The sequence below is a fragment of the Cryptomeria japonica genome, chromosome 7 (genome assembly GCF_030272615.1).
Source record: "Cryptomeria japonica chromosome 7, Sugi_1.0, whole genome shotgun sequence".
Taxonomy (NCBI): domain Eukaryota; kingdom Viridiplantae; phylum Streptophyta; class Pinopsida; order Cupressales; family Cupressaceae; genus Cryptomeria; species Cryptomeria japonica.
In genome coordinates this window covers 588,263,058-588,281,898 of record NC_081411.1, presented here as the reverse complement: position 1 = coordinate 588,281,898, position 18,841 = coordinate 588,263,058, and the positions used below count along the sequence as shown (strand labels likewise).

Genomic DNA, 18,841 nt, shown 5'->3' with positions numbered 1-18,841 from the left:
GCATGCTAACATTCTTTTGTATTAGTGTTATGTTAGTGCATTTTTATAATATATAATAAATTGTGTTAATGATCTATTCAATTGTTTTGTGAAATTTCTTAAGTATATTTTTTATTATTTTTATTACCACTTAGAGGTATAGTTTGGCTCATCATGATCATACACTCACCCATCATCACTACATATACTAATATCTTTTCTATGTGAATCTTGTGAAAGATAATTCTGTAGTATATGATTATCACTGTTTTAAGATATATGATCATCATAAATGAACTAAGAATCTCTACTAACATTTATAACATTATAGTATTAGGGCATGTGATCTATCATGTTATATATGTCCTCTCTTCCATGGGATAACATTTTTTAGTGTGAGTTCTAGTTTGAAGATTAGGGTTTGTTTCACAATATTAGATCTATCTTTAACCCATAAAATTGATCTAGTGATCTATAAAACTTTCATGTTCACCTTGACCAATTCAAGTTAACTTCTTGGACTAATAATATTTATAAATACTCTAGTAGATGTTATGTTACAAGGGAAGATGTTTTCGTAGGTGTCAACCTCTAAAAAGTGTATGCAAGATTGAAAACAACACTATTAAAACATGCATGCATATACTCATTTAAAATTGAATTTTTTTTAGTTCACCAATTTGAACTATGAATATATTCAAACACTATGCATTTGAGTCCTTAGTTATATTAGATGCATAATTGAATGTCTTTAAATTTAAGAGCACAACAATAAATAATATGAAATCTTATTTAGTCAACCCTTCAAGGTGAAAGTTTTGGTTTAGAAGAAAATTAAATGTAAAATCTAAAATCTAAAATTTTATTTTAGCATAGTTAGATCTAGGGTTTGAGGTCAATTCCACAATTATACATTTGACCTAGGAGCAAAACGTGAGTGAATTAAGGTATCATAATTGTACATATAAATAAATGTCTAGAAATATGTGAATACACAAATAAAACAAGTGCCACATAGTGGCGAGTACTTGCCTTTGTTAATTTTTTATTTAAGTGTAATTGAAATCTTAAATAATTTGAGTTGTATATTAGATGCCCAAAGAGCCCCAAGAAATGAATATTGGCATTGTTAGCAATAATTGTTTACAATATAAGTGATTTGATCATAAAATGTAAACGAAATTGAATGTGAATGTACACAACTTAATTTAACAATTTAATTTATACCAATAAATTATGCAAAATGTTTTTGTTATTTGAAATGTTTTTACAACATATGTTTAGAATAAATACAAGAGAGATATTACATCAAATGCATTTGTTGCTATTTGGTGTGGTATTTTGTATACAATTTTCACCATGCATAAGTCTTATTGCATTTGTACTTACTAGTCTAGCGATGCTTTGAGAGCTTGAATAGTCCTAAAAAACTATATTGGATGTAAGATACCTAGCAATTTTAGGTAAAGGAATAATTTTTTAAAATATTAAAATGATTTATAATTAGATCCATACAATCAATGTTACAAATATGCATAAAAGATGTTTTAAAATATCGTTAGCTATTTTTTGTTACTTGTAATGGGGACCAAAGATACTTGCATAAATTTTGAAGAATTTCATAAAAATGATGTTTTTCCAAAAAAAACTCAATCATGAGCTAATCTTTAGTATTTCATTTTACTAAGACCCGTACTCTCCTTATGTTTTACAATAATAAATTGATTTATTATTATTTTTTATATTAATTTTGTTATCAAGTAAATTTTCAATATGAATTTTTTATTTAATATTATAAATATATGATAAATTATATATATTTTTTTAAAAATTATAATTCCTAATAGATCATAGTTCAATTTTAATTGTCATGACTTTTTAGATTTTTATGTATATTAATTAAATAAAATAAATTCTATATGATAATATTTTTTATAAAAAACATCAATAAAACTAATTAATCTAAATATTTAACACCAAACTACTCATATGCTTGGTTATTGAGCTACTAGAAAAAATGAATAATTAATCTGGTTGCCCTCATTGACTATCAGTGGACAGGCTATTGTTCTGGAGAGGATTTGGCCTCCTAAATCTTGTGCTTTCCATTTAAAGATTCGTTGTCAATGGCTTTCAATTTCTCCTGCATCATACTGCAAGTAACTTCGAATTCAAGAGCAAAATTTTTGTTTTATGGGGAATCTTTTGGAAGCAGCTTCAATTGATGGACTACTCGAATATCAAAAATTACAGGATTCAAACAGGTTTGCACTGCTTGGTAGAGGGTACGAAAGAGTTTCAGAGCAACCAACAACTACTACAAACTAAGGTAAAGAGAGTGTTTTTGTGGGACCTAAACTACTACAAAAAGATTTTTTTTTGTTTGATAATTTGTGTAACTATATATAGTCAATGTTTGTTTTTAAGACATGCTTAGAAATATGTAATTGTTAATGATTGTATAGAAATGTTATAGGGTATACCACTTGTCATGAGGAGTGCATTAACAATGAAACATGGATAATAACACTATGCAAGAAACTTGGTGTTTGGTGGCCATGCATATTCTCAAGGTGGAAATAACAAATGTAAAGATTTAATATACAAGTATATTGTTTCTTGTATGGCATAAGACACATAATAAAGTTTAGAGTACTCTCCAGAAAACGTTTGCTGGTTGTCGTTGGGCTTCTGCTACATGCCATTAATATTATACAGCCAGGGTAGGGCTTCTATCTTTTGGTAAAGACAAAAAATAATATAGAAGAAAATAAATGCTAACCGAAGTTCTCTATTAAATTAGAGGTCTATCTTAATCTTCTCCAATTCATGCGATTCCATTCCATGGAGAAAACAAAGGCAAAAGATCTCATACCTAAATAATTAAGCAAGCCACCTAAATTGTAAAGGGATATTGTAATCTACTTTATTAGCAAGTTAGACCTTAGTTTTAATACACAGAGAGAAACAAGTTTCATTAGAGTAGTAGTTAAAGAGATAAAGAAAGAAAAGATATTATGGTGTAGTTGTGTATTTGCAATCATTGAAAGCCTTTCAGAATGACAACACAGAGATGAATTGGCTTCATTTAGTTAGCAATTGCAAAAAAGATGAAGAAGATCACAGTGAGCGGTCCGTGATTTAACAATGGCAAGAGTATGAGTGTCATAAAAGACACCGCCTTAGCAAATGATTAAATGAAGAGAAGGATACAGTTTAAGGGGCTCATAAGCATGAATGTCACTATCACAAGAATTTAAGAAAGGATTAAAGGTATTGAAATAATTAGGAAGAACGTCGATATTCTAGAATAGTGCATAATAGTCATTAAGACAATGGAATTAATAGCCAATTTCAGATGCAAAAGTGTAGTCATTAATCTACTACCCTGTCTTTTATTGTGGCGAGGATATATTAATTCTATATCATCAGGTATGATAGTGATTGGTGTATATAGGAATTCCTTGTGCTTGGAATCATGAATATCGGTTATGGAGAGAAAATGGTACCTTGTAACCACATAAACAATGGGCTCTTCAAAGATAGCCTTACTAGTGTTTGGCTTTTCTTCTTACAAGTTCAAGGGCATAATTTGGAATGCAACTGGCAACTGTGAATCTTAGTAGGTTGATTATCTGCTTCAGTCGACTGATGAGTGGTTGAGCATGCTAGTGGGGTGATTCTTTGCCCACTTGACTGCAATTCACTTGAATCAAATCCTATCTATAATTATTTACAATGGAAACACTTTGTCCTTCTTAGTGACTGGACCAAGATCGTAATGGCTATTGCTCAATCTTTCAACATTTTCTCGTAAGAAAATTTATGGCTCAACTACATCTCATTTTAGTTCATATAGGAAATCCCTCATTAGGAGTTGCACTAGTACGGTTGGGTTGAAACGCTCGAGTGAAGAGACATCTTCTATTCAAAATAATTTTTAAAATAATTTCTCATTCATGCAGCTCAACTATTAAAATTGAGAAAACATATATTTGGGTCAGGTAGGTAGGGTTAACAATATTGCCTCTGATAGGCCTCATTAGAGTGAAAGGGTTACCCATATTGTAGTAGCTTCAGCTGGAGAAGAGATTACTTCGCACCACTTCGCACAACTGGTGCATTATAAATGATGACACAGATGTTCCCACTATCGTCATGGGCATTTCAGGGTACTTCCATCATTTGGTCTTTTGCTATATTGAAATTTTTTCATATTGAACTTAGAAATTGAGCAATGCAGGAAACTAGAGCAATTGATTGAAGTGGAGCTCATTTTGCATGATCAGATTCCTGTAATTAAGCAGTTTAGCAGTGGAGGCATTGTCATCGTTGATGGAGATACAGTTTTTGTGACATTAATTTGCAAAAGGGTGTTGAGTGGTAAAACACCTGAACAAGGATTTTCTAGGTTCGGTCTCTGGAAAGTCCATGGAAATTTTAAACATTATCTCCATCTCAACCAGGAGCCATTTTCTACTAATCTTTAAAAGGATATATAAAATGACTCAGAGCAAGCTTCTGGTGTCACGTTGCCATCATAAAGCTAATTGGACCATACCCAGATGAGGCTAGGTGAAATTCTTGATGTAATTAGGCCAAACATAAAACCTGATGCCTGAAAGATGATCCTGAAGGACTATGACAAACTTGAAATATAAAAAAAAACTATCTTGAAAAGACAGAAGGAAACCATATAAAAAACGAGCAATGATATGAAACACTCAAGCATATTGTTAAGTGTAATCACATTTGAAAGATAATGGGAAACCATCTGAAACCCAAGCAAGATCTTTGTGCATATTAAATTTGCATTTTTGAGGTGTGTGTTCACCATGCCCACAGGGAAGGTCATAAGTTCGAGTTCCAATTGGGCCATGCTTTTTAGCATTCGGTAGACTAGTTTACCTTAGAGCTACCCATAAATTAACTAAATGAAAAATATGCAAAGTTAGAGAAATTGGCTTAGTAAATGAGAACGATAGGGTAGTTCAAGATACAAGACAACTAGAAAGTGAACCACTGCATCATTTGGTTTGGAGAAACCCTAAACAACTGTGCAATAAAAACAATAGCTGAGAATAAACCTAAAACAAGTTCTACAAACCCTAAACAATGTTCAGATAAATAGCAGAAGAAAGTATTACGAGAAAGTTAATAAATTTGAAAATGCTACTATAAGGCTTACATTTTGTATTCCTTGCAGAGATCGATGAAGCTTTCTGAATGAAATATGATTCCAATAAGTGGCTTAAATAGCAAAATAAAACTCCGATTATGCATGCAATGGCGAGGAGTGACATCCAAAAAAATGGAACTGCCCGCAAAATAAGAGATATAATGTTGCTTCCGGGAAATGAGATTATGTTGCTTCCGATAATAGGAAAATGAAACGCCAATAGTCAAGGGAAATAATAGGAAAATGAAACGCTGATAGTCAAGGGAAAAGATTATGCATGGCAGACAACAAAGCAAACAACAAAGCTTAGCAAGGAGGAGTGGCATCGAGAAAAGTGGAACTTTCCCAAAAATAACATAGATTATCCCAAAAACCCTGTATAACAATGAAAATGGTGTGATACAAAACAAGCTAAAAATCAATACGAAGAAGCTTAAGGCGAGATTAAATGCTCATATCTTCCACAAAGTGTGCTTCCGAAAAACCCGCCTATAAGAGCCAAAAGAATATTAGCCAATCATTTACAAGTAAAATAATTTTTGTAAATTAGAAAGTTAAAAAACATGCATCTATATTATATATAAAATTAAAAAAATTAAAGAAAAGAAAATATTTTGCTTTCATTGGTCTAAATAATTTTACTTAATAACCATTTAAACATGACAAATGAATTTTCATTACAATAATATTGCCTAACGACAAGTACTAATAAGAGATGAATATATAGAAATACGTGTAATGAATAAATAAATAATATAAGACAAGAGATTCAACTTTATATACAAGTTTGTCATTTGTCAATATATCATAATTGCTTCTAAATTTACTTAATTAAAAAATACAGTGAATCTAGAAACAATCTTAATATTATACTAAATAAGAACTATAGAAAATTCATGCTAACAAATATACTAATATGTGAAAGATATAAAATTAAATTATAACATACACAAATCTGCTCATTACAAATATATTAGAACGTTGGGTTTTTCTTTTAAAAAGGTACCTATTATATATCAAAGCTGCTGTGAAAAGAATCAAAGTATTATTTTTTGCTTGGCCTTAGTTAGAAGGTATTCCTTAGAGATGGCGAAAGCTTGGAGTTAAAGTGAGTTTGTTGATTACGCACTGTCACGAGACACGATAAATACCTTCCGTCTTCTGACGGAGAATGATAAAAAGTGGCATTTCACGCGAAGCGTAAATGGGGTGTTTTCAATCAATACATTGTCATAATATAATACATTCAATAGAATTATAAAAACGTTGCGTTGTTTCACATGGCTTTACTTTTGATTTGTGATGTTATTGTTTACTGTTTATTCTTTCACTCACTTTATTGTTTATTTTTATGATCATCAAGATTTAAATCTACACAAACTTGTGGAGTGTGTTTGGGTGCTTTATTATTGAGTTTGTGTTTATTTTTTAAATTCTTATATAATTTGTAAATCTTTTACTTTTATGTTCTATAGAATGTTTTTTTTTTTTTTTTTTTCTCTGGTTCATTTTTTGATTAATTTTTTTATTTAATTATGATATTAATCTAGTTTTAATAAATTTATATTATTTTATATTTATGTTTGAGACATCTAGTTTTATATATTATATTATCGGTATAATCATGAGGTACATGTCATTAAACATATGTATACATATGTGTGTATATATAAGACTTAAATATAAGTATAAGGTGGAAATTGAGACGGTCAAAAAAGGGAGCACACAAAGTAGTCTTTTTTTGTTAAAAAGACAACATGGCATCAAGTGTGCTCCCTCTAGAATGTTCTTTTTGAAAATACTTTATAAATCCCTTTAGTGCAGAACAATAGTTAATATCACATAGTTGATGTTAATTTTTCTAACAAGAGCATGTTTGTTTGTTGATGTTATTGCTTGCATCAGCATCAGTGATTGTCATTCTAATGTTGCTAGACTCTTTTTCTCTATCAACTAGGGTCATCCTATAGTCACTATTCATTATGTGCTTGCTGCTAATGGATTTGGTTATTTACTATCCCATTTGGTTTCCCAAGGGTTAGCAGGAGGTATTGCTTTTCCTAATTCATCATCCCAGCTTGTTAATGGGTACTTTATTGATGACTCTTTTCTCATTTTCGTTGAAGAGGAGAAAGATATTAAGAATTATGTCATGTCTCTGGACACCTTCTATTGGGCTTCTAGCTTAGCCATTCAATGGCACAAGACTCATTGCTACTAATAAAATTTTCTCCCCTTTTCTACTTGGCTTCACAACTTGAATTAGAAATTAATTATTCATGGGTACATATTTAGATTTCTAGACATTCCCTTTATGTTTCCAGCTTCTCAAGTCACCTTATGACAACTAGTCCTTTCAAAATTTCAAAATAAGCTTTCTTATTTGATTACAAAGCCCCTTTCTTTAGCAAAGAAATTTCAAGTTTGTTGAAAAAATCTTTTTGGTCACTCATGTGTATTACTCAGTGTATTGGGCTCCCTTGAAATCTTCTTACATGGAATTGGATAAAGTTTCTCCATTACTTCCTTTGGGATTCCTCTGACAACCACAAGGGTTTTCATTAGGTCACGTGGGACTTTTGTTGTCTCCCTCAGGAATCTAGAGGTTTAGGATTGTTATCCACTTTGTGGCAAGGGCTAGCTCTATGTGTCAAATGGATCAATTGTGCCCTCAATAAAAATGAAGCCTAGAATGTCTCATTTCACCATTGTATTTCTTTTGAGTATCCACTAAATCTACCTACTTGAAAGGGGGTTTGTTTCAAACCCTTATCACCATGAAGGATGTTATTCACATTGAAGATAATTGTGTAGCTAAAAGAACCTTGAACTATTTTTTTAGGGTAAAATGTGCTAGGTGTATAGATTATATTAAAATATCAAAATAACATAATATAGGAGAATATGATAGAAGGAAACCAGGGACCAAAAAGATAGCAGAGCTCAATCAGAAATAAACATTGATCTAGACTTTCAGGAGCCCTGCTCAATCAAAGATATTACAAAAACTAGTATAAATAACAACACCTATAAATCGGACAGCTTAAATTACACACACTAAGCTTTGACTTTTAGATTTAAAAGTGTTGAACACTCAAAATTGATTAACATTTTCTAGACTTAATATGTTGTTTAGTGTGTGATTTAATAAACCGTATAAACTAGATAAATGAACAACATTGGCTTGGATCTCTTGCGAGCCATGACCCACCAAACAAATAATCAATTGCTGAAGACAGCCTTCATCAATAGAGGCCCAAAAACAATATATTGACCACCGAACAAAGAAATAAAACATACTTGGAATCACCAGCGAGGATATACATTTCAAAATGAGAACCAAAAAATCTTAGACCAAGTGTGGGGAGTTTTTTCCCCCGTTTATTCGTTCACAACAGCTATACTTTCTTCAGGCCCCCGAATTTTGGATGCAGGGACCAACCCTAGTGACCAAGAAGTGTCCTTCCACCTTCACTGGAATTGCAAACCTTTTTGACTATGAGGCTTGCGGATAGGGAGATGATGGAGAGCATAGAAAACCTCACAAAAATGTGAAGCAACCAAAGGATTCAGGATATCCGCAAACATAGCAATTGATCTTGAAGTACTGGGCTCATTACTCGTCCATACATACGAATTGAATGGAGGTCCTGCCCATTGCCCAAGCACCAATATGCTGCAACATGTCTTCACGCATGAGTGATTAGAATGCTTAAAAAGAAATACACAAGCAAATGGATAGACTCGCGGGAAATATGAACAAACAAAAACATGCGAGCTCGGACCAAGAATATTGAGATCTTGGGAGGCCATTAAACCTTGGATTCTTGGGCTCGTTGTGATTTTTGTAGTAAAATTTTCATTAACTAGGAAAACATGTGGTGGTCTCCTCTTTTACAAGATCAAGGTTGTCCCTTGGCTCACTTGCCTTGGATGAAGGGCTTTGGAATTTTATAAGAAAGGTATATAATATATATATGATTTATTCTTCAAAATGTATATGACTCTCATGTCATGGAACCTATCTGCTATATGAAATGCAAAGATGGATTCTAATCTTATGATTGCAATGATAATGGAAATTAAGATGGATATGTTATGATAACTAAAATGCTTGATTTCTTGGATGCTAAATTGTTTGAATGTTCTAAAATGATCACTAGCAACTAGTTTTAAATGGTGATTGAAGGTTTTTTCTTATAGATTTTCCATTTTTAAAATGCAAGGTGGCAAAGATCAATGGTTAGGAGTTAATCTTGAGATCATGAATGGTTGAGAAGAAATTGGTTGAGATGTGAGAGACAAAGGGGGAAAATGTTCTTCCTATGATGTTAAGATAGAGGATAAGGTGGAAAGAGAAGACACATGGCAACATGCTCATCTTGACCAGGGATGAGGACTCCAAAGATATAGAATGGTTAGAGGGAATATAGGTTTCATAAGAATAAAGCCATTAAATAAATAATTAATATTTATTTAATTATTTGTAGTCACTTTTAGGTGAATACAATATGACTCATGAGAAATCACAACAATATATAAATATTTTAATCAATGGCATGTACAAAACATTTAATACTAACCTACTTTTTACTTTTCTACATTTATTTAAAATTTGATATGTCATTCTCCATTGATTATATATACTATAAGTATTATAGACATTGAAATATGTACAAACATTACAAATATCTCAAATATCTATTATCAATGTTAGTAATGTGACTCATGAAAAACCACAACACCTTATAAATATTTTAATCAACGATAAGTACTAAACATTTAATATTAATCCTTTTACATTTGTAGATTTATGTAGAATTTCATATGACATTCCTCATTTGATTGTATTTACTATAAGTATTATACTCATTCAAATGTGTACAAACATTATGTAAATTGAAACAATAATTGTGGTGCAATCAACCCAAGCCTATACCAATTTTTTAACGAAACAATTTTTTCATTGAAATACTAAAATTGTGGGTCACTTTTAGCATTGACCTTACAATCATTATCACCAACAACCACATTTTCACAAGGGCTTTATTGTCTAGGAAATATTATATCATGTGCATTCATATTGAGGGGTTTAATATCCCAAAAATTAGGGTATAATATATTGCCTATCAGTGAAAATAGGGGGGTTTTTAATTTGGCCTTTGAAAAAATGAAATATTTGGTGAAAATAGGGGAGGCTTTTAATTCAAACTGTGCATTGGGAGGGGGTGACAAAAAAGGAGTTTAAGGCAATATTTTTTGAAAATAGAGGGATTCTTTAGTATACCATTAACTCACGTGAGATAACCCAGGTTCACTAAGTGAAGCCCTTGTGCACATGTCTAGGGTGCCATCAATGCTTCTACTATACACAACAAATCCACTATAGTAAATGATAATTGGGGTAATAAAAATGAGTCCCATAGCATGAGGAAGAGGAGGGAGAATAAGAAGAAGAGGAGGGGGATGAGAAAAGCTAGATGACAAGACTAAAGGAACTAATGCAAGGCAACTCTATACATTTATTGATCCCATATGTCACATATTTGGTAATAGTTTGATTAATATATGAGATGAATATTAACATAATATAATATTATTGTGTTCTAATACTAATATTGATAATCACAATTATGATCACATCATTTGAACCTGACACAATCACTAGCCCCTCTCCTCTATTATAAGTAGCAATTTTCAACTAACTAATTTTTTTTAAATATTATTTCTACTTTTTCTTTTTATTGTTGATAAAGTGAAGCATGCATATTTTATGTGAGAAATGATCAAGACATCTTGTATTTTATAGGCTATTGCATCAAAAAAGTTGAGTTCTTATTATAATCTATTAATAGATCAAGAAAGTATTAGTAATTTCTTTAGCAAACAAAAAATGTCAACTACCTTAATCAATGACAAGTACTAAACATATAATACTAACCCACTTTTACTTCATGTGAATTTATGTAAAATTTAGTATGACATTCTCCATTTGATTATATATACTATAACTATTATGCGCATTGAAATGTGTATGAACATTACAAGTATCTTTTAAATATCTCAAATATTTATTATCAATGTCATTAATATGACTCATGAGAAATCTCAATACCATATAATTTTATTGTATTTTAATCGTTTTGATGGAGGTCTAGACTTGTGAGCACAAAGGCCTCCACAAAGTAATTTTTGTCTTCCAATACGCAGCCACAAGCGTAAAGGCTAAATTGTCTTTGACCTTGGGGCACGTTCCCGACCTCCTTATGATGTTAGAGCCTTGCGCAAGACTTGATCCCTAGTGGACTCATTTGGAACCATTTGACTTCACTAGTAGACCAAGAACCCATTGACACATAAATATTTTAATTAATAAGAATTACTAAATATTTTATAGTAACCCACTTTTTACTTTCCTAGATCTATATAAAATTTAATATGAAATTCTCCATTGCTTATATATACTTTAAGTATTATATACATTGAAATATATACAATCATTATAAATATCTTGAATATCTCAATTTTTTATTTTTTTCAATTTGAATAATATGACAACATATATATATATATATATATATATATATATATATATATATATATATATATATATATATATATATATATATATATATATATATATATATATATATATTTTAACTGCTAAACATTTAATACTAACTCACTTTTCACTTTTCTAGATCTATTATAGAATTTAATATGAGATTCTCCATTGGCCATATATATTATATGTATTATACACATTGAAATGTCTACAAACATTACATAAACTGCGACAGGAATTGTAATGCAATCGACCGACACCTGGAGGTTTGAACAGATCAATCTTTTCACTGAAATTTTGAAACGGCCGGCCACTTTGAGCAGTAGCACAGACCTTACAATCATTATCACCAACCCACCACATTTTCAGGGTGCTATCCACGCTTCCACTGTACACAACAAATCCACTACACAGTAAATGATAATTAGGGCAATGACAACAAGTCCCAAAAGCCGACGAGGAAGATGAGGAAAAAGAAGAAGAAGACGACGAGGAAAAGCTGGATGACATGCCCAGAGAAACCGCCGGCATTGCGGCAATTATGCACTTGACTCGACCGCTGTGACCCTCCATCACTGCCACACAAGTGTGTGCAATTCCCTCTCCTCTCCACCACATCCGAATGGTGGCGTCCGCAGATCCACTACACACAAAGTTCTGTAGGGTTGTGAGGCAAAGAACGGAGCGTTTGTGAGCCAAAAAAGACCCTTTGTTAAATTTTTGGAGACTTGTATCGACAATCCAGTAGTTGATCTGGCCCGCCGATGTTCCACTGTATAGGATGGACTCGTCCGGGCTCAACTCCAAGCAATTCACAGCGTCTTCTCTAGACTGAACAAGAGTGGCCACAAGACGATCATCACCACGATGATCGCTATGATGACGATGATGATCACGGTGATCACTCCTCCACACCGGAACGGTGCCATCGGCAGAGGCAGTGAAGAAAATTCCTCCCTTCCTTGCACAAGCAATGTCATTCACGGCGTCCTCGTGAGCGCGGATGAACTCCACGCATTTGAAATCAGATAACCTCCACACTTTCACCGTCTTATCGCACGACACAGAATACAAGAGGTCATCCTCCAAGCAAAGTGCTAGGCAGCTAACAGCGTCGGCATGTTTGATCCAGAGTTTCTTGTGATGGCGTCGAGTCTGCACATAGCTGCCAGGTTTAATGGACCTTACAATACGGTCCTGTACAGTGGGGAGTTTTGTCAATAGTTTTAAACTCTTGTCCGAATGATGACTCCACACTTTCAGCTTGGTGTCCTGTAGTTCCCCAAAGAGCCTGTTTTCCCCAATAGCAAGTGTCTTTACGGGGGCCTTACAGTGTAGTTGAGCAAACTCAAGAAACCCATCCATGGCTTTCTCGTATATGAGAATGGGGCCACTCTGAGAACCCACATAGAATAGGCTTCCCTTTACTGCAAGTGAAGTTACAGAACCCTTTTGCGTTGCTGCAGACGCCATGCACACATATGTGCATTGATTTGGGGATTGCTGTTTTTTCATTATAGAAACACTCTATTTGTCTCTTATCCTTCCCACTTTCCGTAGAGCTTTGGATTGATATTGTGAAGATGGAATTCATGTGGAAATACATACGGTTTGATCATCAGAACTACTGATTGCTACTGTTTCACCGATGGCATGATGGGTTTTAACAGAATTAAAGAAAGAGAAAAAGTTCTTTCCTGCATTTTTTTCATGGGCGCTTCAGAAATGAACATTTAGTGATCAGAAATTGGCTGCAGGAACGTTACAGAGGGACAGGTGGTTGTTAGTTATTTCGTTTGGTAATTTTGTCTTCACAAAGGAAAGAGAGCATATGGACCCAGATACAAAGCATCTGTCGTTATACCACTCATTTTCGGTATTCATTTGTTTTGTTTTTCTATTTCTAGCCTGTGCTATCAGATGATGTAAATACATCCAATTTCTCTAGGAGCTAGCTAGAAACCTAGGAGTTCAAAACAGCTTTCTCTTTCGTCTTTTTCTGTGCGGTCACAAAATTTGCATGTTTGGATGAATATGATATCTGCGCTTCAAATGTAGTGCAAACCTTACCACATGCAAGGATTACAAATTGATTCTTTTGAAAAATATGGTGATAGGTCACCATCTCACATGAACAACATTCATTTTCAAATTATGAAAATGATACCCGCATTTCAAATTTGGAGAAAACTTTATCATATAGAAGGATGGTTATTGGATTTTTCTTTAAATGAGGTGATAAATCATCTTTTCATATTAGCATTCATATTAGCAGCATACATTTCCAACTTATAAGATTGAGATGCTGGTAAGTAGACATGAGTTGGTCTAATGTTGGTATTATAAATTTATTACAAATTACGGATACATTGATTTTAATGGGAATATAAATTTACTACAAAAATATATAACAAATCAAATCCAACAAAATATGATCTTAGATAAGAAAAAACATAATAATTACACTTAAGTTGTCAAGTTAGAAAAAATAGTAGTTGGGTATCATAGTAGTACATGACTAAATGGTTATTTTTATCTTTCTTTGAATAGTAAAACAATCAAAAGAGTCATTTGAATAATTTTACTATTAGATTCACAAAAATATTTATCATTCAAAATTACTATATGATCCATGTCTTTCATGTAAGATCAAGGGCATTAGATTGGCTCAAACTAGTTGAAAATTCAAAGGCATGCAACATGGTCATAATAAAATGAAATATATTAATAGATCATACAATCTGAGCTCATTTGTGATAAACTAGATAATATAGAATCTAAATTTTTATTGATAAAACTTGTATTCCCCAAAATAATCAAAGTTTTGATATGTTATTTCAAAAGGCACTTTAGACTTGGTCGGACATAGACTACTTAAATTATTCATTCATATATCACACAAAAATCTTTCTACTACTTTAAAATTAGAATAAAACATAGATTAAAAATCACTAAAGATTTATTTGTAATTGTAAAGACTCAATTTTCATGTTGACATGGGATGCTAAGTTGTATCTTGGGCAAGTTGGTAAAATCCTTCTTGTGTGATTATCATTCAAAGTCACAATTGCATTTGATTAAAAAAAAAAAAGATTTAAGATCATAGATGCTACTTTCCAATGGTATTTATAAATTTATTTATTTATATTTTTTTTTTCCCTTTTAACTATTTTGACACTTCTAAGTTTGGAATGTAGCTCATCTTATATCTGAAAAAATAGTTTATGCAACTAATTTATGTAATTATTTCATTAAAAAAAAACAAATATTGGTATGATAACCAAAATTCTTTAAAATCCAAAAAATAAAAATTGATTGAACAAATAAATTAAAGATAATGCATCTAATAATACCCAGTATAGTTGATGAGAGAAGTTGCAAATTAAAACTTATGTACAATTAGTGGTAATGTAGGGGCATATAGAGAATTGTAAGAGATAGAAATTATGAATAAAAATTGTGAAAAAGTTGATGCATTTGAAAATGAATATTGGTTAACATATACAAATTAACATGTTTAACTATTAACAATCAAATCTAATATTGTGATACTTAATATTTGTGCACATTTGATCATACATTTTGTTTTTAAATGTGATTTGCAATAGTTACCTTTATTTTTCAAATACTCTTAAATATTAGTGGAAGATACTTTATGTTAAAATTGATACAAATGTTGTAAACAATTATATTATATTAATTGAAGCAAAATGTGTTACATAACATTTAATAATATAAGTACCAATTTTCAATTAATTAAAAGCTTTTTAAACAAAATGTTTTCTTTCTTATTATTGATAAAGTGAAACATATATAATTTATATAAAAAAATGATCAAAATATCATTTATTTTAGAAATTATTGCATCAAAAGTTGAATTCTTATTACAATCTACTCTTCTCATAGATCAAGAAAATATTAAATAATTTCTTCACCAAACCAGAAAAAATAACATATCTGAAATATAATATTAGTGATTCATGAAAAACGAGGACACCATATAAATATTTTAATTGACAAATACTAAACATTCATTACTAACTAACTTTTTACTGTTCCCCATTAATTATATATACTATAAATATTAGACACATTGAAATGTGTACAAACATTATATATGTATACTGAACAGGAACAATGGTGCAATCGACCTATACTTATAGGCCTGTTTGAAAAAAGCAATCTTTTTACTGAAATTTTAAAACGGCCGGCCACTTTGAGCAGTAGCACAGACCTTACAATCATTATCACCAACCCACCACTTTTTCAGGGTGCCATCCACGCTTCCACTGTACACAACAAATCCACCACACAGTAAATGATAATTGGGCAAATGAAAACAAGTCCCAAAAGCCGACGAGGAAGATGAGGAAAAAGAAGAAGAAGACGACGAGGAAAAGCTGGATGACGAGTCCAGAGAAACGGACGGCAAGGTAGCAGTTATGCATTTCACAGGACCGCTGTGACCCTCCAAAACTGCCACACAACTATGCGCAATTCCCTCCCCTCTCCTCCACACCCGAATGGTGGAATCCGCAGATCCACTGCACACAAAGTTTTGTAGGGTTGTGAGGCAAAGAACGGAGCGTTTGTGAGCAAGAAAAGACCCCTTGTTAAACTTTAGGAGACTTTTATCGATACTCCAGTAGTTGATCCGGCCCGCTGATGTTCCACTGTATAAGATGGACTCGTCCGGGCTCAACTCCAAGCAATTCACAGCGTCTTCTTTAGACTGAACCAGAGTGGCCACAAGACGACGATCACCACGATGATCACTATGACGACGATGATGATCACGGTGATCACTCCTCCACACCCGAACGGTACCATCGGCAGAGGCAGTGAAGAAAATTCCTCCTTTCCTTGCACAAGCAATGTCATTCACAGCGTCCTCGTGAGCGCGGATGGAGTCCACGCATTTGAAATCAGACAACCTCCATACTTTCACCGTCTTATCCCACGACCCAGAATACAAGAGGTCATCTTCCAAGCAAAATGCTAGGCAGCTAACAGCGTCGGCATGTTTGATCCAGAGTCTCTTGTGATGGCGTCGAGTCTGCACAAAGCTGCCAGGCTTAATGGACCTTACAATACGGTCCTGTACAGTGGGGAGTTTTGTCAATAGTTTTAAACTCTTGTCCGAATGATGACTCCACACTTTCAGCTTGGTGTCCTGTAGTCCCCCAAAGAGCCTGTTTTCCCCAATAGCAAGTGCCTTTACGGGGGCCTTACAGTCTAGTTGAGCAAACTCAAGAAACCCATCCATGGCTTTCTCGTATATGAGAATGGCGCCACTCTGAGAACCCACATAGACTAAGTTTCCCTTTAGGGCAAGTGAAGTTATACAACCCTTCTGGGTTTCTGCAGACGCCATGCACGCATATGTGCATTGATTTGGGGATTGCTGTTTTTTCATTCTGTGGCTCTATTTGAGAAAAGATCTAATTCTCTCTTGCGCTTCCCACTTTCCCTAGAGCTTTGGATTGTTATTGTGTGAGAAAGTTGAGAGAGCGCCGCGCTATAGATATAGGGTAGATACCCATTTCACTTCCCACTATGATGATTTGCAGTTGAAGATGGGTTACGTGTGGGAAATCTAGAGTGTGGAACAAAATCAAAATTTGATCTAAGAGCAGAGAAGTAAAGTAGGAGATTAATGGGTATATAATATAAGGACGCGGTCTATTAAATTTGTGATAGCGACACCTAGTCTTGTGAAGGTGGAATTCATGTGGAACTGCATTGGGTTTGATCATCAGAACTACTGATAGCTACAGTTTCGCCAATGGCATGATGGGTTTTAACTGAATGAGAGAAAGAGTAAAGAATCTTTCCTGTTTTTTTTTCATGGACGCTTCACAAATGAACATATGGTGTTGAGGAATTGGCTGCAGCAGGGAGAGGCGTTATAGAAGGACAGGTGGGTGTTTGTTATTGCGTTTGGTAGTTTTGTATTCAGAAATGAAGAGAGTATCGAGGATGTGGACCCTGATTTAAAGCATCCGTCTTTATACTTATGTTCCAACTGCCTTCTACGCTATTTCTTCGCTATTTCTTGGCTATTTCTTGCCTCTGCTATCAGATATTAAAACATCTAAAGGGCTTCTATAGCGGGGGCTAGAAGCGTGGGAGTTCTGCACAGCTCTCTCTTTCGTCTTTTTCGGTGTGGTCACAAAATTTGCATGTTTGGATGGATAAGATATTTGCGCTTCAAAGATGATGCAAACCTTGCCACATGAAAGGATTCCAAATTGATTATTCTGAAAAGAATGGTGATGGGTCACCATCTCACGCAACTACACTCATTTTCAATTTATAGAATTATGAAAATGATATCTGCATTTCAGATGTAGAGCAAACTTTATCACATGCAAGGATTTTAATTCAATTCTTTTGAGAATAGGGTGGTAAGTCACCATCTCACACAAACAACATTCATAAATAACATTCATTTTCAAATTATAGGAAAATTAAAACATTTTTAAGTTATTAAGTCAAAAGAGCCACATACACATATATGTTAGTCTAATGGTGGAGAACTTTTACTCTTGAAAGAGAGGTCACACATTCAAATCCTGTAGGGAGTAGGGTATTTACAATTCATATTAGAAACACACTTTGATGACCCCTACATATAGAAGTACAAGGTAGTCTCACATAATATAAGCCATCTATAGAACCAAATAAAAGATCACTTGATATTGTTGACTATAAAAGGATTCCATTTCCATTGTGGATATGGATACTAAGACACGTTTGTTTCAATGCTTTACAACTTTCTTGTAAAGAATAGGTTTTTAATGTTCTTTTTTAACTTAATTTTATTTTCCCAGCCTTCAAGTCACCTTTTCAATTTTAGGTGGGATTTCAAGCTTCTCATGATGGCATTTCTTTCCCTCATTCCCTCCTTTCTCATTTCCTAGTCCTTTGCCTTATATATCTTTTCAAGTTCTTCCTTACCTTGGTGTTGTTTTTTTCACATCCCTAATCCTTTTGTTCTCCATGCTTTAGACCTTTGAGTTTTCTCATCACTAGCATACCTTCATGTCAAGTTTCAATCCCTAGTGTTATGCCCTTAATCTTATATTGTGCATAGGGTTATAAGTAACTGACTTGTG

General features: G+C 33.1%; 2 protein-coding genes across 2 annotated transcripts; both read right to left on the bottom strand.

The window, feature by feature from the left end:
• Positions 1–11,873: 11,873 nt before the first annotated feature.
• On the bottom strand, positions 11,874–13,196 carry LOC131049461 (protein JINGUBANG-like). Its single transcript, XM_057983520.2, has one exon. The coding sequence runs from the start codon at positions 13,194–13,196 to the stop codon at positions 11,874–11,876; it is 1,323 nt and encodes a 440-aa protein (XP_057839503.2).
• A 2,516-nt stretch (positions 13,197–15,712) lies between these two features.
• LOC131048687 (protein JINGUBANG) lies at positions 15,713–17,436 on the bottom strand. The gene has a single exon (XM_057982749.2). It carries the CDS (start codon positions 17,137–17,139, stop codon positions 15,922–15,924), a length of 1,218 nt encoding a protein of 405 aa, XP_057838732.2. The 5' UTR covers positions 17,140–17,436; the 3' UTR covers positions 15,713–15,921.
• Positions 17,437–18,841: the final 1,405 nt, after the last annotated feature.

Coding starts and splice junctions, on each gene's coding strand:
- LOC131049461 (XM_057983520.2), bottom strand. CDS start 13,196: ATGGCGTCTGCAGCAACGCAAAAGGGTTCTGTAACTTCACTTGCAGTA.
- LOC131048687 (XM_057982749.2), bottom strand. CDS start 17,139: ATGAAAAAACAGCAATCCCCAAATCAATGCACATATGCGTGCATGGCG.